The sequence below is a fragment of the Anabrus simplex genome, chromosome 5 (assembly GCF_040414725.1).
Source record: "Anabrus simplex isolate iqAnaSimp1 chromosome 5, ASM4041472v1, whole genome shotgun sequence".
NCBI lineage: Eukaryota > Metazoa > Arthropoda > Insecta > Orthoptera > Tettigoniidae > Anabrus > Anabrus simplex.
Window position 1 is genome coordinate 432607155 of NC_090269.1, and position 27068 is coordinate 432634222.

Here is a 27068-nt window from a genome sequence, read left to right on the forward strand (position 1 = left end):
CTTAAAATGTTATCAATGAGGTATATTTTAGGATGTTTTGTCTTCTGCAGTTCTTGTTCATAGAACGCTCCATATATTGGTTTATTTTGATAGTCGTGAAGCAAGTAAGTTCTCGGTAATGTTTCTTTTACTTTTCTTACAGTAAATAATTCATTAGTCCAATTAGGAGTATAGCCCTTTGTAAAATGCCGCTTAATTTTACTTATTCGTACTGTGTCACCTACTTTAAATTTTGGTGGATAAGGAGACTTCTTTTTCTTCATTTCCCGTAATTTGTACACAGTAGGAAGTTGTTGTAGATTATTTGTGACGTCTATAGGTTTCATACCAATCGTACAATATTTTCGATGATTATATTCATCTAATAGTTTTGGTAGCATGCGAAGCCAGTGGTATGATCCACACGCCGTGAATTTCCTCCACATCCACTGCTTCAGTATTCGATTGAAGCGTTCAACTACGCTTGCATTCAAGCTGCTCCCTGTCGAATAGTGTTTAATTTTTCTTATTGTAATCCACTGTTGAAAAATCTTATTATAAAATTCTTTTCCCCTGTCAGTTTGCAGATGTTTTGGATAGCGTTTACATTTTGAATAGATACGTTCCATATTCTCCACTACTTCGTTTCCTGTTTTTGTTTTAAGTGGAACTGCCCAGGCATACTTTGAATAAACATCAATAACAGTTAACATGTATTTATATCCACTATTAACTTTCGAAAACAGAGACATATCAACAAGATCCGCTTGATGTAAATCATCTCTTCCGAGGCTAATAACGCTCCGTCTTTCAAAATTCTTTCGCACTGGAGCGTGGAGTTCTTTCCCTATTTCTTCTCTGATTTTGTTCATAAAGTATAGGTAAAAGAATTCGTTCTGTGTCGTCTATTCGTTTCTTGAATCACAGTCGATCTATAGCCAGTTGTTGCCAGTTGCTTCTTCTGTCTTCACATCCAATTTCATAGATTACTGAAATATCCTTTGAGAATCTAACCGCTTTAAATATATTTGGGAACGGAAGTTCGTCCCACCGTGCAGTGTTCATTTATTCGATGTACCTCGACTTCCGAAGTTCTTCGATTGACAAGATTTCGTTTTCGTGTAACGAATGACCAGCACTTCTAGATGCTATTAACTTTTTCAGTTTCTCCACTAGATTGTTTGGATCATTCCAATGAACTAATTCGATCTTCTTTCTTTGTTCATTTTTCCACTTAGCTACTTTTGATCCTCTTCCTGTACGTTTGTATTTGTGTACACTTACAAATTTTGGTGTGATCCTTCCTTTTTTCACTTTTGCATCTTCTACTAATGGCTTGATAATTTTTTGAAATTTGAGCGATTTTGTGCCTCTCATCGGCTTGCCTGCGTCATACTGTTTCCTGTGCACGTTAGTGTAATTTAATATATGACTGTAAGCTGACAGATTCTTACCATCATACAACTGTGCGTCCGGATCTTTCTGAAATATTAATTCAAGGAGACCTTCAGTTAAAGGATAGTTAAAATTGTCAATTATAAGATTGTTATCGCGAAACAGTACTTTTTTACTCCCTAAATAGTGTTCTCCATGAACTACTCGAATCCCGAATATTCTATCAACATTGTGTCTCAATTGTGGGTTAAGATAATTTTTCAGGAGAGTTGTAACCATTCTGTCCAGAGCTTCTTCTTCTTCTTCTGCTCCTTCTGATTCTTCTTCTTCATCACTTATATAACTATTTAATTTTCTATTTTTCTTTGCATTTAATCCATTCGAGTTAACTGTAAGCTGCTGTAGTTTATTTAATGGTACAGTAATTGGTTTAAATGTTTCTTCTAACTTTAGTTGGTTTAAAGCCATATCTGCTTTAAGAGAGTTATATATTTTTTTACATCTTTTCTTAATTTTGCTAGTTTATCCTTTACACAACTTTTTTCTACTGTGTTCGCCTGCATTTTTAAAACTGAAGTGTAACGTCTATTTTTTACTCATATGTAGTATATTCAAAGAGTATATGGAGCGGAAGATCGTTAGTATTCCATTGTTCTGGGTCTTTTAGGCGGAATTGAATTTCATCACCTTCCTTTACAGCAATTGGTGGACCTACTTCTAATTCGATTGGATTGTTCACGTGATTAATCATCGCATATACCAGAGAACCACGTGAAACTTTAACGGTGTAAGTCTACCCGTGTAGGGAAGCTTATACATAAGTCGAAAATTTTGTAGCATATATATTGGTGACTGATTTGACGGTAGACTGTTAATTTGAGAAAGAGCTTTTCTTGGTTCATTGTGTAGTTCCATTTTCATCACTTCAAACTCTTCTTTTGCAGTTGCAAACGTTTCTAAATACTGTTTGTTAACAACATCTTGCTCGTGGGTAGGTGAATCAACATTTGTAATTCGTTTGTTCTTCATATTTAATTCTCCGTTAGATTCTACTGGTAGATAATTTTTATGAAGTTTAGATATGACAAGTTTTAACTCGTCAACTTCTCTCCGTGCAGCTGCATACTGTTCTACAAAGATTTTATTTGCAACATCTTTCTCATTTAACGGATTATGTACGTTAGTAATTCGCTTATTTTCCATACTCAACGTACCACCCACATCAACGTTTAGTTTCTGTTGATTGCTTATTTCATTCTTCAGTTTTTAGTTCTTCACGCGCTGCTGAATGTTTTTCTAGGTATGCTTTATTAATCGCATCCGTCGAATGAATAGTTTTGCCGATGTTTGTTACTCGTTTGTTTTGCATATCTATCGATCCATCGTCATTCAGTTGTAGTAGTCTACCTTTTGTATGCTTTTCTAAAAATAAAAGCGAAATTGCATCTTGTTCCTCTTCAGGATCTGCCACACCCTATATTCTCTTGTTGTTCATGTTGAGGTTATTGTCAGTTAAAGGAAGGTGATCATCCACAATATCACGTAAAAGAGAATCAACATATTCTATGCGTGCAGAAACGTCGTTAACTCGTTTCTCTATATTCCTCTGCACGTGGTTAGTGTGCGTACGCATTTTGTCAAGCGAAACTGCTTCGTTTCCATTCATCGCTGGAGCTATTCCTTTCAGCCTTTTGTTCTTAAAATCAACTGCATCCTCTTCTAGTTCACATATGTCATGTATTTCATTTTTAAGATCTAAAATGTCACGTTGTATTTCTTCTTTATTAATACTGTCCTTAACGGTTTTTAACACATAATTTTTATTACAAGCATTCTCCATGTTTATAGAATTGCCGACGTTCTTTAAACGTTTACCATGAATACTTACGTTTCCGTCAGATGTTGATATTACGTAATTTGTATTAACCATCATTTTTTCATCTACATATGATTTAGTAGCAATATCATGTCGTGATGATGGTCGCGTTACATACACGTTACTGGTTCTGTTGTTTGATGCCATCGTGATGTTCTTTCTCTCCTCAGCAATTCGAAAATGAGTTCGTTAATGTATACACTGTCGTATTTATATCACATAAAATATATCGAATCCATTTCGATATCGACCTTTGCTTATTTCGCTATCCTTATCGATAACGAGAAAGCTGAATTTCGACTGCGACCAACAACGATAACATAAACCAGTGAACTGGTTGTAACTCATATCGGTGTTCACGTGATCGTCGTAGACATGACGAAGATTTCTTGCTTCTTGTTTAAACCGAATAATGAAATTAGCGTTGTCTCTAATAAGTTGTTTGGGAATGCAGGAATAGGTCTGACATAAGTAAAAAACATCCACCTCTACTAAAGTTCTCTTTCATGTGCTGCTGTTTGTCGCTTGCTACATCGTCAAAAATAAAAACGGAATTTCTTTGAGCTTTTTCTGGCGGTATTACTTGCTCACGATCAGAGTAAAACTCACATTTTATTTCTTTAATAGATTTTAAAAGCTTCTCTAGCTCAATATATTTCTTCTGCGACAATGATTTTGAGTAAACATACACATTCTCAAATCGTAACCCGTTCGGTTGCAATAACAAATTAATCATTACATTAGTCTTCCCTGCATTCAATGGACCGCATATGATACCGCGTATTGTGTCCGGTAACAGTTTACTAATGTTTATTTTTCTTTATTACTGAACGTTTTGTGTCGTTCAGATTTGGAACAGGTAAGGATAACGATTGTTTTATTGCCTGTACCATTTTTCAACGATTTTCAACGATCGAGTGCACAAGAGCAACACGTACAGTGGATTTCTTTTTCTCAAAGTTATTGTTGATTATTAAATAAACATGAACTTTTTTACCTTCTGTTTTACTTATCTAGTTCCAAAATGGTTCGTGCATCACACTACACGTAGTATTAAGAAGTGCTGGAAGAGCTGTCCTGTTATAGTGATCTAATAATATGTTGCCAACTTCACAACCCCTCATATACCGACAAGAAGGTGACCATTTTCTGTGTTCTGTTAACGGATCATCATCTTTTTCCCACGAAAATAATTCGATTCCGCAAAAAATACATTTAACTGCGTCTAGGTATCCCGTGTAGTAAAATCCAGCTTTAGATAAACTTACGGGGTCTGTTCACGGTACACGCCATCTAGCGAAAGTCCTTAACCGATCTACCTCAGATTTTAAATTTAACGGACGAGGAATGTACGCCATGTCGTTGTAAAATGAGGAGAGCAGAAAAATATCTCTCTTATTTATATAAATATCTTCCTGCCTTCAAAAAAAGAATAAAAATAAACTTACATGCATTTTAGTACTCAACAGTTGCACATCGTGTAAAAATGTACATCCTATATAATAACACACTTGCTAGCAGGAGATCTTATTTGAGTATGCTGCGTCGAAGGCGCAACGTTGTAGCAGCTCCATGTAAACGAGTAGGGAAAGGAGGAATAATAGGCAGAGTTCTTAATAAAGCTGTATATAATTTACCAGTAGAATTGCACATACCAGATTATGAATTTTGTGGACCCGGGGCAAAGTTAGAAAAACGACTTAAGCGTGGTGATTAAGGAATAAATCTATTAGATAAGGCATGTAAAGAACACGATATCGCTTACGCTACATACAAAGACCAGAACAGAAGGAAAGAAGCAGATGAAATATTAGCCTCTAAGGCTTGGTCTCGTGTAAACTCTCAGGACGCATCATTAGGAGAAAGAGGAGCTGCACTAGCAGTTACGGGTATTATGAAAGCGAAATCTAAAGTAGTTGGGGGTAGACGAAGAAGAAAATCAAATCAACGAAGAGAACGTGTAAAACAAAAAAAGACAGCATGCTGTAAAAAAAGAACAGTGGTTTTCTTCCACTCCTTCCGATATTTGCAGCCTTGTCGGGCTTGGGCGGTCTAGCAAGTGGAGCTGCGGGCATAGCGTCGGCTGTAAACAAGGCGAAAGCCGCACAGGAAGAATTAAAAGAAATGAAACGCCACAATCGAATGCTAGAAGCAATGCGTGGGAAAGGGCTTTCTGCTCGAAACAAAGGAAAGGGCATTTACTTAAATCCTCCAACATACAACAGATAAAGGAAGGCCTGCCGAATAGAGCATTATCTAACATAGATCTATATCGTTACGCATTTCGTTTAAAAATTCCCTACTTCTGAGGTGTGTTTATGCGAGATTCGTTGCCGGAAATTTCTCGTAAAAATGAGAGTTGTATTTTGAATTTAGATCCGATAAGTAAATCTGGTTCGCACTGGGTTGCGTTCAGTAAACGAGGTGCGTATGTGTACTACTTTGATAGTTTTGGTCATTTACGTCCCCCTAAATAGGTATTAGAATATTTAAAAAACTGTTACATTGGGTATAATTTTCATTCTTAACAAACTTTTAATTCATCAATTTGTGGTCATCTGTGTTTACTATTTTTATACTGTATAAATACAACACGACCTTAGTATTTGTGTTCAGCGTGCACGATGCCATATGAAAGACGGATTACACTCGAGGGTAGAGGCTCAAAGATTGATGTAGTATTAGAAACCCCGATTTATATGAATACAGCTTCCTCCTATGAAATAGGACTTGCCGCACTATTTACATCTAATAGTATTCGAAATGTCACTAGTAAAAATAATAAGTTTGCTATATATTTGAATGGTAAAAAAATTATTTTCAGTGTGGCAGAAGGTATTTATGAATTCGAAGATCTCGTGGCAAAAATAGAAAGTTTGCTAACTATTAAAAATGTAAAACTATTTCTGCGGGGTTACACTCAGAAACTTAGTTTTTTATCTCGACTATTAACAACAAACCTACTATGCATTCTCCGTTTGACATTGATTTCAATGTATAGAACAGTGTTGGTAGTAGCTTCGGTTATCTGTTAAATGTATATGAGAAATATGCTAACCATGAATCGCAGCTGAATGAAATAGGTAACGTGAGCGTTAATAGCACAAATAACCAGATTGGTATTAAAATGAAGGGAGACAAAACAACTGTACTCACATTACCGGAGGGTAGTTACACTTTTTCGGAAATAGGAGCTCTAGTTCAAGAAGCAATAATTAATAACTTTCCTATTCTCGAAGAGGAGAATGACCCTCTAGATGGAGATAGTAAACTTATTACTATCACTTATGAAAAGACTTACCTTCGCTGTAAAATATCTTCAAACCTAGACGTTGACTTTGATGTTTCCGATTCAATTGCTGATTTGTTAGGATTTTCACGACAAAATATGAAGCTAATAAATTACATATTTCAGGAGAGATTATTAAAATGAATAACGTGAACTCGATTCGTGTATGTTGTAATCTCGTGTTAGGTTCCGGTTCCTACCTCAACGGTAAACAAACACATTCGTTATACAATTTTAAACCGCTTGTTCCAGCAGGCTATCCTATCGTAGTTCAACCGTCAACTATAAGCTTCTTACCGGTAAACACTAGTGTTATTCAACATATATCCGTCGTACTCGAAGATCAGTTCGAAAATCAATCGACTTACAAAATGAGGATGTAACAGTAGAGTTAATTATTCGTCCAGTAAAAATACAGTAATCATATATAACATAAAGCGTACACTTATGTACTATCATTCGAGTAAGGAACAGTTGAACAACAACATCATGGTAGTAATTTACAACAACCAGTCAAAAAACCGAGGAATAAAAGAGGAAGCAGCTAGAGTAGTAAAATATAGAGTAAAGCTAAAAAAACAATCTCATCGTGTACGCGACAAGAAAAAATTAACCACAAACAATAAAGACTTTTTACAATCGCTAGGCTACCGACTACTATAAGTTCTATTTCTCCTACAGAAACTACTTTACTCTCTTTTCGTGTGCGTAATCAAGGTAACATTACTCTCTTTTCGTGTGAAATCACTTTACAATGCTACCGACTGCCCCCCCCCCAGGATAAAGCATATAAATTCTAATTCTCTACCAAAAACTACTTTAGTCTCTTTTTGTGTACAATCACGCTAACATCAAGGAGAAATATGTTCAACGTAACGGACAAAGTTATATTTGACAACACAGTTGCTAGGCGGGAAGTAAGGAGCTATCATCCATATGCTGGCACGAAATATGAAAACAACGATGAAATTCAAGTTCCTGTACACAACCAAGAACATATCTTTTTACCCTCTGAAGCTGATGTTCACATCGAAGGTGAAATAGTTAGATCAAGCGCAGATAATACACCTTCAGCTACAGCCGTTCCCGATCAAAACTTTGCAGCAAATCTCTTCGATGAAATGCGTATTGAATTGAATGGGAAAGAGATTGAAAGAACACGACGTGTAGGCACGACTAGTGCTATAAAAACTTTCGCCTCTTATTCTAAAAATGAAATGTTAGCGCTGCAAAATGCTGGCTATTTTCCATCAATTTCTACACCACCAAACGAAGCTAATATTGCCCACGCAACTACAAAGCTGTTCCATGCAATTATCCCACTGAGTCTTCTTTGCGGATTATTTGAAGACTACAGGAAACCATTCATAAACTGTAAACTTGAATTTATCTTTATTTGTTCTAGAGATGACAAATGTGCACTGTTTTCAGCCAACGCGGAAGATACAGTTAAGGTCGAAGTACGAAAAATGTATATAAAGCTACCAACTCTAATACTGTCCGACGAGGAAGAAGTTAAACGCATAAAGTTAATCCAAAAAAAATCCTTCTATTCCTGTAGCATTTCGATCGTGGAGTTATCACGAGTTACCTACTATTCCAAATTCAACGAAAATTAATTGAACTGTTATGACTACGTCGCAAATAGAAAAACCGAGAGTTTTTATGCTTGCTTTCCAAACCGATCGTAAGAAAATTAATGTTTCTTCTTCTCTGTTCGATCACTGTAATATTCGATCCGTTGGCGTATTCTTAAATTCAAACTTTTATCCCTATGAAAAGGCTGTAGCTAATTTTAACAATGGCGACTACAGTGAATTGTGTGGTTTGTTCATCAAGTTTCGTAATGCGTACTATCAGCTTGATGATAATCGTTCCGAACCGAACATATCACGAAGTGAATTTCACTCGCATTGTCCTATTGTTGTTGTTAATTGCATGGAACAGGTTGAATCGATAAAATCTTCCTCTGTAGATGTTCGCGTTGAAATTGAAACAAACGAACCTATTCCAGCCAACACTACTCTGCATTGCATTATTATTCATGATCGCATAATAAATTCTAAACCACTAACGAATGAAGTATTTTTCTTCCAATAATCTTGCGCGAGTTTTTCTTCCTTTTTTTCTTTCTAATAGTGTATATAAACGAGAGAGTGAAGATTCTCTGCTTCAGTTCTTCGATATCAAGCACACCATGAGTGCAAAACCCAGAGGAGTGATAGTTGACATTCAGAGGTTACCTACTGGAGGTTACGAGATAGCCTGGTGTAATATAGATTCGTCTACAAATGTGTTATCTACTACTCTATTAGGTATGAGTGTACCTAATTTAGATTTCACGCTTACGTCGTTTTTCAATCTTCTCAGTGAACAACAATACCAATATCTGGTTGTGTGCAACTGTGTTAATGAGTTACGTCTATTAGCACTGCGAGAGTATCCTCGTACATGCATAATTGACTTGAACACTATAGAAGGTGTACCTGATTTAAGAACAATGCGTAACGAGTGTTTCCCTGTTGACTGTCCGCGCCATTTACCACATGTTGCAAGACATTCAGGCAGCTGTGCTATGTTCAAAGTTCACGCAGTTCATAGTTGGCTAAAATCGTCAGATGGTGTGATGAGAATAGTGTGTTCAGTGATAAACAAATTTAAGAAAGAAGGTGTGAGCAGATTCAATAAATTTGAGTGGGCTTTCTTCCCTGGAAACATATTATCTATTTACGAACAACATCAGTTAAGTGCGATCTGGCATTATCTACCAGATCATCTGAAGGCGAACTTACACCAGGCTTGTCAGGATTCAGGAGCTAATAACAACGACATCGTCCGAGCTTGATATCAGCTACTAATACATCAATTATTAAGGTGAAAAAAATAGATATAATACCATCCTTTTTTCCTTGGTTGTTTTTTCGGTTTTATTCTGCTTCTAACTAATTTATTTATTTTTTCTCCTCTGCAGGTGTCTCCTCATAGTGGCAACAACAACAAAAACAACAACGTCCGAGCTTGATATTAGTTACTATTTCATCAATTATTAAGCTAAAGAAAAAAATTAGTTTCCTTTTTTTTCTTGCTTGCTTTTTCTGTTTTATGCTGCTATCAACTAATTTTTCTTTCTTTTTTTCCCCCTCTGCAGGACTCTCCTCTGGTGGCGGTCGAAGATTCAGTCTCTGCAGATCTCTCCTCGTGGTTGCAGTTACAAATTCAATCAAAAGTTTATATTTTGAAAATCCTTTGTAGTTTCCTATTCAATAAACTTGATTGTAAAAAAGAAATATGTTCTCTCTTTTTTTTCATTCTCCTACTCCTACTTTAGATAAGAGTACAAGGAATAAAAGGAGAGGCTGCGCAGGATAGTTTGAAAGAAAATCAACTTTTTGATCATCTAGTGTAGAGTTTTTTATTTTTTTCGAAAAATAAAAAAGATTAAATAAAGGTTTACAATGCACTTTAATATATAAATGATAGAAAATTAACTTACAGTACAATACTAGTTAGTACAATTGTATACAATGTACTTAAACAGCGAGTGAAATTCTATAAGATTCCTTTTTTTCATAATTAAATAATTATAATAGTATGCAATGTACTTTAAAAGTATAAATACAGTACAATACATTGAATAAAAGAAACAGCGAGTGAAATGTTTATCTAGTTTGAAATTCTATAAGATTACATTTTTTCTTTAATTAATTACAGAATGAAACAAAAGTTTCTCTAAAATAAAAATGATTAAAGTAATCACAGGAGCTTCTCCTCTTATTACTTAATATTCACCTTCAGAGAAAATTACATTATTTTACATACAGAGGGGTAAACTGATGACAAAGTGGAGGAGGTGTTCACAAAAAAAGCAAACCTACTTTGCAAGATAGCTATACATTAGTTATACTTCTTTTGTCTGCAAGACTGTAATGTCCAAATGGTAATGTATTAATTTTGTTATCTGTAATGTACCTTTTGTCATCATTAGCTGTGAGTGCTAGTTTGTATTGACGAACCGTGAACACAGAATGAGAATTGGAAGTAATGCACAATTGTTGGTCACTTGTTCACCTTCATACAGACAACGTCTATACTGATCAATTGTAAGGTGATCGACAACATTTTTTTTGACACCCTTAGCTTTACATGTAGGTTTCTCTTTTTCACACAACTTAATAGCATACATCTTTGGTCGCAAACCTACAAATTCTTCAACAATATTTCCACCATTTTCATCCTTCATCAAACCTACTTCACCTGAATTTTTTCTTTCAATTTGGAAAGGATTATTTTCATCATAATTTCCTGTATTAAACAAAACTGAATTTTCCTTCATAAACTCATATATATCAAATGAAAAATTGTATATCAAACCGTCGGTGTCAGTGTAGAGTAGTTGTGAGTTTGATTCTGTGTTTCTCAAAATAACGTTGTAGTGAAAATCGTTCATTTTCATTTTTGACAAATCTAAAATTGTAGCACCGAGGTAAACCGGTTGATTGTGATGAATTTGAAGTTTCTTCATTTCGATAACCATACACTGTTCGTCTACTATAATACGACGCTTGAAGTTTGCTCTTGAAATCAACGTACCTGCACCAGAACGACCCTTCCACTGTGTGACCCATCTGACGTCGCGCAGCTTCCTTACGTTCATTAATGAACGACCAAAAATTGCGTTATTCATTAATTTATAGAAACTTTTCTTGAACTCATTTTTTGCTAACTTTCGTTTCTCTGTGTTCAAATCAATGTAGCATTTTAACCATGCGCTGTGATTAAACTGAATCGCTCTGTAAATGTGAGCTACTTTCATACCTAATTCTACACACTGTTTTAATAGCCTATAATGAAGAACATACCGTTCCTTGTTGTAAAGAGTGCTCATTAGTTTCGTGGATTTTTCAGGACACAATGGATAATCGGCATGTTTATCATGAAGTTCTGGCGGGTAGATTAAATCAACTTCTACCATAAATCCAACATCTGCTTCATCTCCTACATTCATAATGTCTAAATTCTCAACGTTTTCGACCCATTGAAAGCCGCCCGTTGGAAGAAACTGTTGCATAGCGAATCCATACAAATAGTTCACGTCAAAGTACATTATGTATGATTCCGGTTTGGACTCATCGTATGTTAACATGTACTTGTTATTTGCTACTGCATGCCGCGTAACGCATTGCACATTACCACCGCGTATGGAGCGTTCGAAAAACTGCAGCATGTCGATATCCTGAAGTAATTCTAGCTGGACAGCTGTTATTTTCTTCATAGCACTCCATGCCATAGACGGTACCGTGTAGAAATGAGCGGCATCAATACCATATGTCTCTTTTCCACTCAATCTAAAGTTTTCAAATACATCGACCAAGAGTAAAGTATCGATTTTCAAGTAAAGATCAGCATATTCACCCAACGATTTACAGTTAAACTTATTCCAAACAAGCTGAGCAAACGCGTAGTTTTCTTCCGAAACAGTTTCACCCTTTAAAGAGCTAAAGAATGAACTCCTTGACGGTAAACTAGTGTCGTCTAACACCTCCATACTAGTAACATATTCGTATGGAAATATCCCTTTCCGAGAAGCGAGTTTAAACTGTACATCATCGGTGAAATACCGTCTCGTTACAAGCTTTGACTCGTCACTAAGTAATAGAGACATTTTGTCCAGCGAAAAAGGAATAAAGTTGTAAGTGTCTATAAATCTTAGTTCAACACACTGTCTTTGGTTATAACGTATAAAGTTTGAAAATCCTTTGTATCGTTCCATGTTTACTGCTAATAGTTTAATGTTCGTTCTGAGATTTGTCACAACATCCCCTCCCTTCCTATGCAGTTCTCTAATTATGAAATGTCCATCATAGGCTGTCAAATTATGGAATACTACCGGCAAGATAGAAATTTTACGATACTGTAAGTTACACAATTGATGTGCTGATCCCCTGTAAACACCCGTTAAATGACAATGATCGCGAACTTTAATTTCATTATCTGCAATTTCCTTCTCACATATGTGACATAATGTAGACGAAAGAAATTCATTTTCTTGCTCAACAGTTAATGCTAACATTGGTTTCGTATCAAAATAATAGGGCGCAAGCGTGTCCACCAAGTTATACATCTCATCTACGAAACATTTTACACAATCACTACCTCGATAGAGTTTGAAAGAGCACAAATCTCTGTCAAAACTACAGTGTAAATAATATGCTACGCTGTATGGCACATGTTCGTGAATTGGAGTTGAATGTGAGGTGTCATCACTTGGAAAACAAGTAGACACAGGTTTCAGTATGCATTCTGTGTCAGCATACACAATAAAAGGCACTGGCTCTTTAACCTTATACTCGGTAAAGTATACTAACCGTTCGCTATCCGAAGGCATTATACTTTTGCCCACCGGAAATTGTATACAGTTATTAGTATGCAAAGCTAATTTTTCCTTATTAGAAAAGTAAGACAAACACCGTCTGCAAGTACAAATTCTATTATGGTTCTTCGTAAGAGATGAGCGCACAAGACGTGGAAGATTCTTAATCAAACAAAAGTGATACTTCTCACTGTCGCCAATCTGAAGCATTAGAAGATCTTCGACCTTTTCACACGTTTTATGTGAAATGTACAAAGGTACAAGAGTAAACTCTTTTTTGTCATCATTCCGTCCTTTGCACACCCAATTGTTCTCGTCATACTGCGCTCCGAATACATTCACAGAGATTTCGTTTTGATCTTCAAATTTTCTCAAGTATCTCATTTCCATCGGGATTGGTATGTCTTTTAAATTTAAAATTGCATTATAATGTGGATAAGAAGAAATGCGATCTACATGATGTTTAGCTGGAACTAAGCCAGCAACTACACTCCACGCAAAGCAAGCATCTCGTGTGTTCCGCAGATTAATAACTGCTTTCTTGTTTCGAATTGCTGTAGGCAACGTTAGACTAGTTGGCGCCTTGCCCACGTGAAAACCTACATTTTTATTAATGTTTATCCGCAATTCGCGAATTCGTAGCAGAGACCATCCCGAATCACGAGCCTCGAACTCTGATAATTTTTTCAGAATCGGTTTCTTTACATGTTCATTGTACCATTCTCTTAAATTAGTACCTTCAGTAATTTCAGCGTTCCTTGAATGAAAATAATTGTTATCGATTTTATCGTGAAGGACATGTTGTGTGCAGAGAACGGTATTTACTTTTAATGCTTGTGTCTTGAGTGCTTCCTTCACGTATTTATTAAACCACACGTAAGATTTATCTAGGAACTCTTCGGGGAGTAAGAAATCGTTGTTAACATTTACCACCGCTAGTGTGTACACTCTGCGCCGAAAAGCTTCCTCGATTTGTTTACACTGGAAAGCAGACAAATCTTCTATCTGAAAAGTTAGTCCATTAAAAGCGCGAGTGTGAAAATAAATTTCTAACATCTGATTACGCATTTCCTCTAGCTCGTTAAGATTTTCAATCAGCTTGAACTGAGCTACTTCTCGCTCGTCGCTAGGTTCGAACCGATATGAAATTAGTATTGATCCATTTACCTCCCTCATAAACTCGCGAATGCGTTCAAACGCTCTATCAAAATGAGTTTGCATTCATCCCGCATCTTCATCTGTCTGTAAATTAATGTCTAGTTTTCTACGTTTGCTCGAAGGAAACTCCATGACTACAAAAAAAAATTACGATTTGGTGCTAAATTTCTCAGCAATCTCAAGACAAGTCCAGCAGTTGCTGTAGCAACGACTTATCAAGAATGTACAATCCGTCATTACACAGTATAACCATCGAGCTAGGTCACTACCTTCTACATCGCGTGAACAGTGTACAGCTTCGCTAAGAAAGTCGTCCTGAAGCTTCCCTAACAATGTATTACGGTAATAGGAAATTTTATTGCAATCTTGTGAAGAAAAGGAAAATTCAATTTTATAAATTTCTTTGAATGTATTATACCCAAGAAATAGTAAAAAATGTTCATTACTTGAAAGTTCACTCAAAAGAAATCGCACTACAGCAGCTGTCACTTCCTGCTGGCTTTCGTAAGCTTTACTCAGGTTCGTCACATATACTGTATAATTGAAAAGAGGACCCCCTCTGTTCCATAGTTCAATACAATTAGCACTCACTTCTTGTTCTTGTTGTGCGCTCAGTTGTCCCGCTTCATCTTCAACAGGCTGTGAAGTAGCGACCACATCCTCCTCTCGATGTACTTGCAGACGACGACTCTGTATGCTTGGATATGCTTGATGTTCAGTTCCTGGTTTAATCTCAACTTTCTTCCACTTCATCATATTACCACCTCGGACCTGAAAAGAAACACCACATATTATTTTCAATTAACAAAACAATTATGCGAATACGGCGGAAAAAAAAGTTACATTAAGAACGAAAATACTCTCTGCATACTTACTTAGTTAAAATAGATGTCGTAACTGATGACATTCTACTGTAGGAAGCACACTTGATGGTAGCCCCTCTCCATGCCTCTGTACATCATTTTCAAGTTGTTTTTTAAAGAATTTATTTCTTCTATTTCTTCTGCTGTAAGTTTTGAGAATTGCGACGGCAGGAAAACACTTACAGTCTCCTCATCTTCGCCTTCTATATCAACGATTATTTTCCTCCCAAATCTTGTTTCTACCGCTCTCAGCGCTTTAACCTTAAATGGAAGGTTAAGTTGCAACTCACTTAACTTTCTATTATGAAATTGTGGTGCCTTTGCAATTTTGTTTAATTTCATTAACATATCCATTCTGTTGAAACTGCTATATCTTTTTAAAATTAACAAACTATATAAACTTACACTTACTGAAGAGGAAAGAAAAGTAGTAGTAGTAGAGAACTCTTCCAACTAGATAATAGTTTTCATGTTGCGCTCTGCTCCTTAAATACTCCTTGCCACCACCTTCACTCCTCACCAGTAGGCTGGACTTGACACTAGTTCACCTTCACTCAAAATTACAACCTACAATAAACATCCTGTTCATGACAGAGATAACCTTCATCAAGTTAGAAAGCGGATCTTGCCTAGTAACAGCTGCACTGTAGCACTCCTTAGTGTTTTCCCCTCACCCACAGTAAGAGAGGAGTGAGGGATCATTTTTTTTACATAAACTAACATCCTGTTCAGCTTCCACCAACAAGTGACCTATTAAAGCAAATCCAGTTGCCACATAGTTACTGTACCTTAGCCGCAAGAGTAACCTTTCAAGAAAATTAATTACCTCTTACATAAAGACCTCTGAGTGTGTTGTCCTCATTCAACATGTGGTTGACCCCTTAGCCAGTGAAAGCTACTCCAGCAAATCCAGTCACAGCACCTTGCCCCACACCTTTCAAGAATTAATTACCTCTCACATAAAGACCTTGCAGTATGTGTAGTTAACATTCCACACACGCCTTGGCAAGTGAGAGGCCCCTTCAGGGGGAGAGGAAGCGCACGGGCATGCGCAGTGGCTGCCGCTGGTCCAGAATTCTTCTCTCGCAGCGCTGGTCCAGAATTCTTCTTTTATATCTACTTATGAGAGGAGATATAGGTAGTGCTGTGTCGGGCGTGAGTTGCTGATAGAACTCTTGAAGTGTATTTGGCTCAATTATGTTAGTTCCTGGAGAATGATTCCTATGGGTCAGAGAACGTAAGGCCTTCCAGATGACTTTGGCATTTGTCGTCATCGTAAGGGTGGAGATGCTTTCCAGGCTTCTCGCCTCTTATTGTTAAAGATAGGCTCATTACTGCAAGATGTTTCTTTAGGACAAAATAATTTTGGGGAGTAGATTCATGTCTATAGGTTTTGAATAGCTGCCTTCTCATTTGGACTAAATTATGGCATTGTTGATCCACCAATGAATTTTTGTGGAGGCTTGTACAAACTTTGGAATAGTCATCACCAATGGATGGTGAAGATCCAAATATTGCTTGATCAGAGTTAATAAGCAATCGTAAGTGAGGACGTCCTTTCTGTGTTCAGTCATGCGAGCCCAAATATAATTTCGAAAATTATCGGGATCAAAGTTGGTGAGTGATCGATGATAATAATGATATGTTTTGGCATGCACTAGTCGGATGCGAGTTGCTGACACCAATTGAGATAAGGATAGGGAAGTGATCACTAAGATGCGTGTCCTTGATGGTGGTCCATGATATGTTATGTGCGAGAGGAATTGTACACAAAGATAAATCAACTGCACTTGGGGCAGATCCCGGGGCAGTTAACCTGGTAGGTGAACCGTCATTCAGAATTATGAGTTGTTGTTCAACTACTGTATGATATAGATTGTTGCCTTTTGAGGAGTTGTCTACTCAACCCCAGGAAGTATGATGCGCATTGAAGTCACCAGCAATAATAAGCTTTGGATAGGATGTAAATTGATGAAGTATGGAGGCCCATTGAACTCGTGTAAGATAGATGTCCGGGGGACAGTAAATATTAACAACACATAGATTGAGCAGCTGGATCGCAAGTATATATAGATTGGGGATATAGGTCTGAAACGAAATCACTCTGTAAGACAAGTTGGCTGCTATTAAAGTAGCTATACCATCACATCCATATCCATCTATCCTTTCAATTTTATAGCCCCGCAGATGAAAGTTTGAGGATGGTTGAAACCAAGTCTCTTGTAATAAAATAATATGCGGCACATATTCCTGTATAAGTAGTCGTAGTTCATTTTGTTTTGGAAGGATACTTCTGCTATTCCACTGTAGTATTCTGAGCATTTAACTTGAACAAATTAGTAACAGTGTCCCGCAGCTTATTTACCACAGGGAAGGTCTGATCATTTGGCCCTAGGAGTTGTAGGAGCTGCAATATAGTGTTAATAATTTCCGTTTGCAACTGATTTTGTTGTTTCACAAACGTAGATGCTGTGCCTACTTTAGGCGATGGGACTGGCAGGTATGAGGTAGAGGTCTCTGTAGTAGTAAAAGTATTCTCGGTCTGGGTTGCTGGTGTAAGTATACTCGAATGGGTATCTGGCTGGAATTAAGGCCACGGCCGCTTCCTTCCAACTCCTAGGCCTTTCCTATCCCATCGTCGCCATAAGACCTATCTGTGTCGGTGCGACGTAAAGCCCCTAGCAAAAAAAAAAAAAGTATCTGGCTGATGTTGCCCAATAAGAATACGATGATAACCAGCTTTATCATATCCGGGCCTCGGGACAGTTCGAGGCTCCCTAGCAACTATTGAGGTAAATTTTCTTTTCCTGGGTGTATCCACAGCTGATTGGGATGCTGGTACCTTAAGTGGGGGGAAGTGTTCTGGGTGTAAGGTGGGGGCATATGTTGCAGGTTGTAATTGCTCAGCTGCCTCTTTGAAGGTGATATTATCCGTACACATTATTTTCTTGATATGTACCTGATATTCATGCATCGTACAATCTTTCGACCCCACTTGATGATTCCCTTGACAATGTAGGCATATTAAACAATCCTGCTGGCAATCATTGGTAAGATGTGACATAGCACAGCGTCCACATCGAGGTGATTTCGCACGACAGTAAACTGCTAAATGCCCATAACGCTGGCAATTGTTACAGATTAAGGGGTTGAAGACAAATGGTTGGACCTCCAGGACCACACTAAATAGACTGACCTGAATAGGCAACTTTTGTGCCCGAAATGTAATTTTCACAGAACCGGTTGGTAGGTATTCTATACCATTTTCTGTGACAGCTTTGCGGTTAAGCCTTTGCACTTTGGCCACTGGGAAGATGGACTCAATGTGCGCAAGTATCTCTGGTACTGTTAAATCCTTATCAACTCCCTTTATCAAACCAACTCTATAGACATTTGATGTAGGAATATATGCTTTTAGCTTTCTCTCCTGTAAGATAGGATTAATGAAGAAATCATTGGCGTTTGCTGCTTGATTAAAAACAACTTGCATTCTATTGCGCCCTTTTCTAATAATTTTTTTAACACCTGGGATTTTTGTATCATAAAATAATTTCCCTAAAGCCATACGGTGAATCCCTGCCACATTTTGTTGATCTATAGATTCTACCATAACCAAAAAAGGGCCAAATGTTCGCGAGAATAGGTTTCTTTAACTTCTTTCTGGGTATTAGTAGCCAAGTCCATACTGTTAGTTAGTTGAGTGCTACTGAGAGCATTCGTAGACGTTAAATCAGGTTTTGTAGGGTTAGAATTAATTGTCTTATCTTTCCGCTTCACCACAAGTTTAGGTGGACGTAGTGTCCCACCACCCCCACTTTTAGCATCCATTGCCTAAAAATCGTCACACACGCCGACTGTTTCACAAACAACCACCGATGCACGACCAACACACGTACACACGTACCAACACACCTGGAACCGTCCAGAAAACTCGACGCTCGAACGATGAAGTGAGAGAAGCATGTTAACCGCATAACATACAGCAGGCAGTATATAGAGATTGAGAAGGCGGTGACATCACCAATTACAGTAGTTAGCTGTATATAAGTGAATTATACTAGGAGTATATTTATATTGACTTGTAAATCCGCAAGAAACCCTGTTCACTCTTTCTGGTTCACTTTCGAAGTGGTTGGCTTGTACTGCAATTGTTTTGTGTGGTGCGCATCGAATTCATTGAAGGAGCTTGCGCAGTTTTATTCCATGGATTTGCTATTTTCGAAGATTTTCTTCATCAAGTTATTTGCAATTTCATACGTTTTACACTGCGTGTACGGCTCCTAACATATAACAACGTAAGTTTCTCAGTAATTTATCATTGATAGTCTTCTAAATCTGAATAAGAGACATAATATCGTACGGTAGGGTACCTGATATGAAATAAGTTAGGCTTTTTTGTTCAATACATATTTACACAGGAACTGCGGCAGATATTTCTGTTTTTCAGTCGACATTAGGCCTAAACCTATCTTTATGGCAGCGTAATATATGGTACAACATGGTACCGAATTGATTCTGAATTTCCTTCCCATGAGCAGTACCAGGATGCTGGGTAAACAGACATCCAGATCTGCTTCCGAACTGTAAGTTTTCAGTTCATACTGCATCGACTGAATTCGGCACAATTTCGGAACCATTGCAAGGAGCTCTTGGTGAAGACCGGGGACCTGCGTTCTGGATTTGCTCATTATATTCGATAATAAAGTACGTACAATTCGGAATAATGAGTTATGTTATGTGTTTTTTAATGTAATCTATATCGCTGTGCATTGCGAGAAAAATTACGCTCATATTTGGGTAAGATATGGGGTTATTGAAATGCATAAGATAAGAGTTTGAAAACATTTGTCATTGATAATGGGATGATTTACATAATTTGTAATTCTGTAAAATGATAATGGATTACCGGTATATATTTACTATCAGAATGTTTTAGATAGAAAACTAAACTGAATGAACTAAATTAGAATATTCTTAATTTTAACTTTCTAATTTAATTGAAACTTAAGCACCGCAAGATTCAAGTCGCACACAGATAGGTCTTATGGCCCAGGAATGGGAAGGAAGTGGTTTATAGTGAGCAGTACTGAATGTACATGGCCGGTAGAGATAGGGCAAGTTCGGAGTTGGGAGGTGGTGTCTTCACGGTGGTCAAATGTGTATCATTTACCCTGAAAATTGAGCATGTATTTTAGATATGGCCAAATTATTTCTATAACATATGCAGCCACAGGGGGGACTTCGAGTCTGAACAGTGACATTGCAGTCCTGAGTGTGAGATTCGAGATTGCGGATGTCCATGGTAGCTTTTATTTCATCTACAGACCTGTCCTCAAGATGATTCGTGAAAGTGTGCCCCGTGCCCTGTAGTGTCACCCCTAAACATTTAAACGACTCAACTACTTCTAGTCTCTGATTTCCGAAGAGGAGTGTGTCATTTTATTGCCGGCTTTGCTCCTTTACGAAACTTTGTGATCTTTGTTTAATTCTGGTTTATGTGCATGTCTTTATCAGGAGACCAAATCCTTTGCAAAGACTCGCTAAACAACATATAGGGAATCTGCCACCTGGGCGACAGGTCTAAATGCAGATTAGTGGTGATTGATTGATTGATTGAATGTTTCAAAAAGATTTATGCTAAAATTGCTTGTTCTTGTAAGGGTCTGGTATGTTGGCATTATGTACGTACAACCTTCATAGAAGTTGGAGATCTATTCAGACGTATTTAGATGGCTATAATCTCATTTTAAGATATTTGACGGGAATACATACCTTATTCGTTCTTTCATACACACAACTATATTCGTTATAGAAAGTTACGCCTTTCATTTAATATTACAAGTTGTCCATTTCATGACCGTATCGATGTTTAATCAAGAAGTAAGTATAAATAACCACCTAATCGATACTTTGTTAATGCCTCAGGCAAAATTGAATTTTATTCACTGTAAGTTTTAATTTTATTCAATTTTGCCTGAGGCATTAATAAAGTATCGATTAGGTAGTTATTTATACTTACTTCTTGATGCCTTTCATTGTCGAGTGTTTAACCCTTTCCCACAGAATATCTTTGACCCACTGTCAGGTGAAACCTAAAGTAATAATTTTCTTGTCAGGTATAGTTATGGAGTACCTTCACTAGGCTAAGTAAGTTATTCTGTAAAAACCACTTAAGATGTCACTTTCAAATTTTGTAACAATGAAAAATACACTATAGTTATTCCAAATTATGCAATGAGATCGCCTAATTGCACGTAAGACCCCCTCCCTTTCTGTTCAGAATGATACATCAGGAAGCATCCAGTATGATGCATAATGTTAAATTGCTTGTTCTTGAAGTCAGTCTAAATTACTGGTCATGATGGGGCCCTTATTTTCTTGGTAATACAGAGAATGTTGGAATTCACCATGAACCCCCAATTTATTTTATTTTCGGGATCAGTTGGATGAAGATATTTAGATAGCAAATCATGCTTCCTCTCGGACATACAAACTATAAACATTTTTTGACTGAATGGAATTGGAAGATAAATTGACATTAGTTAGAACTATTATGTACTATCTGCGCACTTTTTAGCGATAGATTTACACCCTAGTGCTGAATCGATCGACTTCGGTTATCTTCGAGTTTCGTATTGGCAACTTTTGAAACACAAACTAAGAATTGCTTATCATCTCTGTGCGACATCTGGCATACACTTTAAGTACTCGTACTGTTGTTGTTTACACAGCAAAGCCAAACTATAGAATTCATGCTAGGAACAAGATTTGCATCGGGAAATATTATATAGTATTATATATTGTGTGGGTGACACAGTTGTTGGCGTTAAGTTAATAAAGGTTTAGTAAATTCATATCGATCGATCATATTTTCGATTCAATTCAGATTTCATTTCCATTCAGTTGGCAGTATTTACCGGAACCGGCAGTGCTTCCTTCTTACTCCTCACGAGTACAAAAATCTATCACTAAAAAGTGCGCGTACAGTCATTAAGTAGAGGCTCATAGTCCGAAACAGAATTAACTGAAGAATTAAAATTGATAATTATGTTTCTACATGTAGGCCTAATATTTTAAAAGGAGACAGTACCTGAATGAATATTTCCTGTCCTGTGCCATCCTGTCCCAAATGCTTCCCTTACCATTTTTATTATCATACCTACAACTTCAAACTCACTACCATTGCATTTGTCAACATATTGATCTAATTTGTAACAACTATCCTCTGCACTCAACTGGTTATGAGCAGCCATGTTGCTGCAGTGTGTTTACATTCAGTCAGCTGTCTGTTCTATCTAAGAAACCGTATAAAAGAACACTTTATTTTAGGGTTCCATGCATGCCAGTAGTATCTAGGAAGCGTAGGGAATTCACTAGTTCCAAAAAGTTATAAGTTTATCAGACAGATGGCAGAGGAAGTCAGTTTGAAAGTTGAGTACGCTTTACTACGCAACCTGCGTGAGACAATGTGTGACTCCAGTACGCTTTACTATGCAATCCGCAGGAAAGAGTTAAGCCTGTGTATGTCTACTAAACCCCTCCACAATTCTCTGTTTAGCTCTTAAGTTCTTTTTTACTTTCATAACTCTTATGTTCAAATCATGAAGCACCGAGTTTAATCATCGATATCTTGGTCTCCCTCTACTTCATTTACCCTCCATGACTGAGTCCAAACTTTCTCCTAGGTAACTAAACCTCCTTAATTTGCCATTCATTACCACTTTACCTAAGCTGGTTACTGTTTTTTTGCTTTATGTCGCACAGACACGGATAGGTCTTATGGCGACGATGGGATAGGGAAGGCCTAGGGGTGGGAGGGAAGCGGTCATGGCCTTAATTAAGGTACAGTCCCAGCTTTTGCCTGGTGTAAAAATGGAAAACCATCTTCAGGGCTGCCAACAGTGGGACTTGAACCCACTATCTTCCAGATGCAAGCTCACAGTTGTGTGACTAACCGCACAGCCAACTCACCCGGTGCTGGTTACTGTGTACTGCTTCATCCATCAAGTTTATTCCTAATTAAGCTTTTATCTCTAAGTGTATCCTCCTGTCATAGTTCCCACCTGTTTGTAGCAGCAATCATTCTCACTACTCTTCCTGCCAGTTACTTCTTACTTTCTAATGAGGTATCCTCAGTCTGCCAAGATTTCTTCTCTGTACAGTCAGGTCTCTGCATTATCTTTGCTTGACCTTGATTCAGTCTCACTGTATTGCCATTCTGGGAGAATTCTCATCCTAAATTCATTAAATGATCCACCTTTTCCAATGTTGTATTCACAATATGATATTCAGTGCCCTTATGTTTCTTGTAAACTGACATCACATGAGTCTAGGGAATACTGACATTCATGATGTACTCACTACTCCACTTTCCAGGTTCCAGGATATCAGGCAGCAGGCTTTCAGTGCAATCTGCCATTAAGACTAAGACTTCTGCACAGGCCTAACTGCTTACTACATTTTCAACTGACTCCCTCCCTGCCACTTTAAATTTTTGGTATATTATCCATGTAAACTGTGAACAACAAAGGTGGAGGAATACAGCCTTGTCTAACTCCTGAAAGATGTTTGAGCCATGAACTCATTCTACCATTAATTTTCACTGCAGCCCAATTACAGCCTTTGTTTCCTTTTAATCATTTTCCCTTAATCCAGATATCCCTGAATATGGTAATAACTCATTCTCTGGTTCTCTGTTACTTGCATTCTCTATACATGCAAATTATAATTGTTTATTCTTCTCATAGTATTTCTCAGAAATGTGGTGCATACTGAAAATATGATTTTGAGGGCCCCTGTGGTCTGAATCCGCACTTGTTTTCATCCATCTTATCTCAACAATTCCCTTCGAAAATGCCAGTAGACATCTTGCCTGTATCTTACGAATGGAATACTTCAATGGTTGTTAGAATCCTTGCTGTTCCCTGGCTCATTCTTCTTACATTCCCACTATATTTTACTATTTCAGGTCTCATAAATTTTGCCCAGCTTCTTTATGGCAATGCAGTTGATTTACTATTTTTTCCTCTTCCATTGGCACAATTTCAGTAACAACATTGTCCTCCTGCCCTTGAGCTTGGTATTCCCTGATGTCACAAGAAAGTTATCCTTCTATGTTGAGAAATTTTAAAAATATTCCTTCCACTCATTCAGTTATTCCCTTGGATCTACTGTGACCTCACCTGGTTTAGTAAAATCATTATTCATTTACTTATTCTGCCCCTTTCTAAGATTCTTTCCTACCTTCCAGAAAGGTTTCCCTGCTGCTTAATTAGGCCTCTCCTGGTTATTAACGAAATCTACCCATAACTTCTTCGAAGTAACAAATTTTTGTTTCACTCTGTATCAGGTATGTACAATTACTTGTGTGCACCAGTCATTGTTTGGTGCTATTTATGGTATGTCTTCTTTTAATATTTACAAAGTCCCCTCACTTCATCATTCCACAAGGATGTCACTTTCACCCATTTTTGCATATAGTAAGTTACTTGGCATTCCATTGCTCTTCCTATTACAGCATTGCTGTATGCCACCTTAATTTTTCTCTACCCAGAACCAGCTTATGTCTGTTGTTTGGAACATTTGAGTAATTGTATCCATTTACTTCTGTCAGATTTGCTCATCCTGGAGTTTCTCTACACAGATTTCTCTTTCTCAGTTCTTTCACTAGAGATGCTTATTTCACAGCCTATAGTGGTTTATATCATTGAAATCTTTGGCAATGCCCATGAATTAGTAACAGATTTATCAATTTCAAAGTCTGTTATGATATAGTCTTATTGTAGACCTGTTGACTGTCACTCATATAGCAGTGAATAACATTATGCTTGAAGAATGTATTTGAAACTACCAATCCCGTACTAGCACAGAAGTCCATAAATGCTTCCCATTCCCTGTAGTGTTGAGGTTGTGATAAATGGGTAAGGCCAGGTCACAAATAAAGATTTAATGAATGTAGTCTATGAGAGGGTAGTGATTTGGAGAAATTGAACCTAAGGAGTAAAACACACCCTGAATTTGCTTTGCTGATGCTCAGCAATGTGCAGGAAGGTAAGAAAGGTATGGGTGTAGAGGACAATATGTAATGAAGACATTAGAGTACATGTACAATGAAGCACAGGATAGGATTGTATGAAGAGGCACAGCAAAGCAATCATTAGACCCTGGTGTAGTGGGCAATAATTAAGTGGTATAGTCACTGGCTTTTCATCTTGGTTACACAAATCAGTCCCACCTATTAAATGTGGTTGAATTTGCAGGTAAAACTAGAGGTCCTGTGCTGTGAGCTCAATATCAGCAGTCATGTAAAACTGAATACTTAACTATGCACTGAAGACCCAAACATGAATAACAGTAAAATGCTTGTGGTTAATGTTCCAGTGGAAGTGTTTTATCTGCCCAGCACTGTCTGGAATTTCATCTGGTATGCAAAATGGACTTGAAAGTTGAAATCAAGGAGGAACCAGTATGGCATGAAGGAACAGCAAAGCTTTCACATGTAAGTATCATTCCAGATAATGTCGTAGTGATGTGAATCTTATACATAGCAGCTGACTGATTGTGACTTATTACATAACTCTACTTGTATCTGTTGTGCAGAGAATGTGTGAGGATATTGCTGTCTGTTCTGAATGCTTATATATTTTTATACTAATTTTTAAATGGACTAAAAATTATTTATGTGATTGTACACACATAAATGGTGAAAATGCAGAATTTGTTGGTATGCACTTCTTATTCTGCATAGCACTTTTGAAAGCTGAAGTCAGTGGTAATGTTGTGGAGGAGAAATGATTTCCTCTTCACCTTCCCTTGCTCTGTCACTGCATTCAGCACAGCCCCTTGTAATCTTCTGAGTATGTGGCTTTAATTCTGCCTGAGTAGCTCCGGATAAGGGGGTGCTTAAACATGGGGCCTTACCATGGTGGGATGCTTGCATGACCGAAAGAAGCAGATAACCAACCCATAGGTGCTATAGGGGAATGCCAGTCCAACTGAGGAGCTCAAATGGCACATCTGGGCAAAACTCTGCAAATGCACACCATCTAACCACCCAAAAGCTGGCTCTATTCCTATTAACATAATCTTTCTTACATCTTCCCAAATGAAGCTAATGTATGTTAGATGTTGGTGGATCATTGCATAATATATGCACTTTAATTGCTGGTGAGAGAAGTTAAGGTATCTTAATCCGTGCATTATTCCTATCAAAGGTGTAATTTTGCTGATTACATAATCAATATGGCTTTTCCAGAAAAGTGTTAAGTTTAATATCATGATGATGATGATGATGATGATGATGATGCTTGTTGTTTAAAGGGGCCTAACATCTAAGGTCATCGGCCCCTAATGGAACGAGATGGACGAAATGACATATGACAGTTAAAATTTTAAAACGTAGCCACTGATTAGAGTTAAAAAAATGGTGATGAAAAATGAGTATGAGATTAAAACAATCAGTGGATCTAATTCGCAATGCCTTATTTTGGAATAAAATAAGAAAAATTACAGGAGACAATGGTATAAGGCATTGCCTGCTAGTACAGATATATATACATACTTTACATTAGACGTTAAAAGAACACATTAAAATATGCAACACAAACTAAAGTTTAATATCATACCAGGATACATAGCTGAGTTGACCCTCTCTATTACTTGGTCATTTAGTGTAACAGTGTTAGCCGGTCTGATCTTATGGGCTGTTTTATGAACAATTAATTAGTTTATTTAGTCACATTTATGATCATTTTTTGAGATGAAGCCCAGCCTGATAACTTGTTCAAGTCACTGTTTACATCTTACATAATTTGTGTTTTACTTAGTCTTTTATAAGTTATTAAGATATCATCGGCAAATAATTTACATTTTTCACTTTGCATTAAAGATTGTATGTCATTAATATAAATCAAAACTAGAATAGGACCTAGTACTGAGCCTTGCGATACTCCCATTTTCATTTGTTGCTTAGAATTTTTGTATCTTTAATCATCGCAATTTGTGTTCGGTTTCATAAATAATTTAGGAACCATTTATGTGCTAAACCACCAATTCCTGTTATTTTTAACTTGTTCAGAAGTATTTTGTGGTCAACCAGGTCAAATACATTTTTAAGATCTATGAGTAGTCCTGGTGCTA

General features: G+C 37.2%; 1 protein-coding gene across 2 annotated transcripts in view; it reads left to right on the forward strand.

Moving 5' to 3' along the window:
- Nucleotides 1-19110: 19110 nt before the first annotated feature.
- The window catches only part of LOC136874608 (zinc finger protein 708), a 38764-nt gene continuing 30806 nt past the window's right edge, over nt 19111-27068 (forward strand). Inside the window, exons 1-3 of one of the 2 annotated variants that reach the window (XM_068227974.1) lie at nt 19211-19225; nt 19469-19634; nt 25311-25428. In XM_068227974.1, coding sequence (XP_068084075.1) covers nt 25363-25428 — 66 coding nt within the window. In that variant the 5' untranslated portion in view covers nt 19211-19225; nt 19469-19634; nt 25311-25362. Of the gene's footprint in view, nt 19226-19468; nt 19635-25310; nt 25429-27068 lie in introns of both variants that reach the window. The other variant, XM_068227975.1, reaches the window with a different exon arrangement.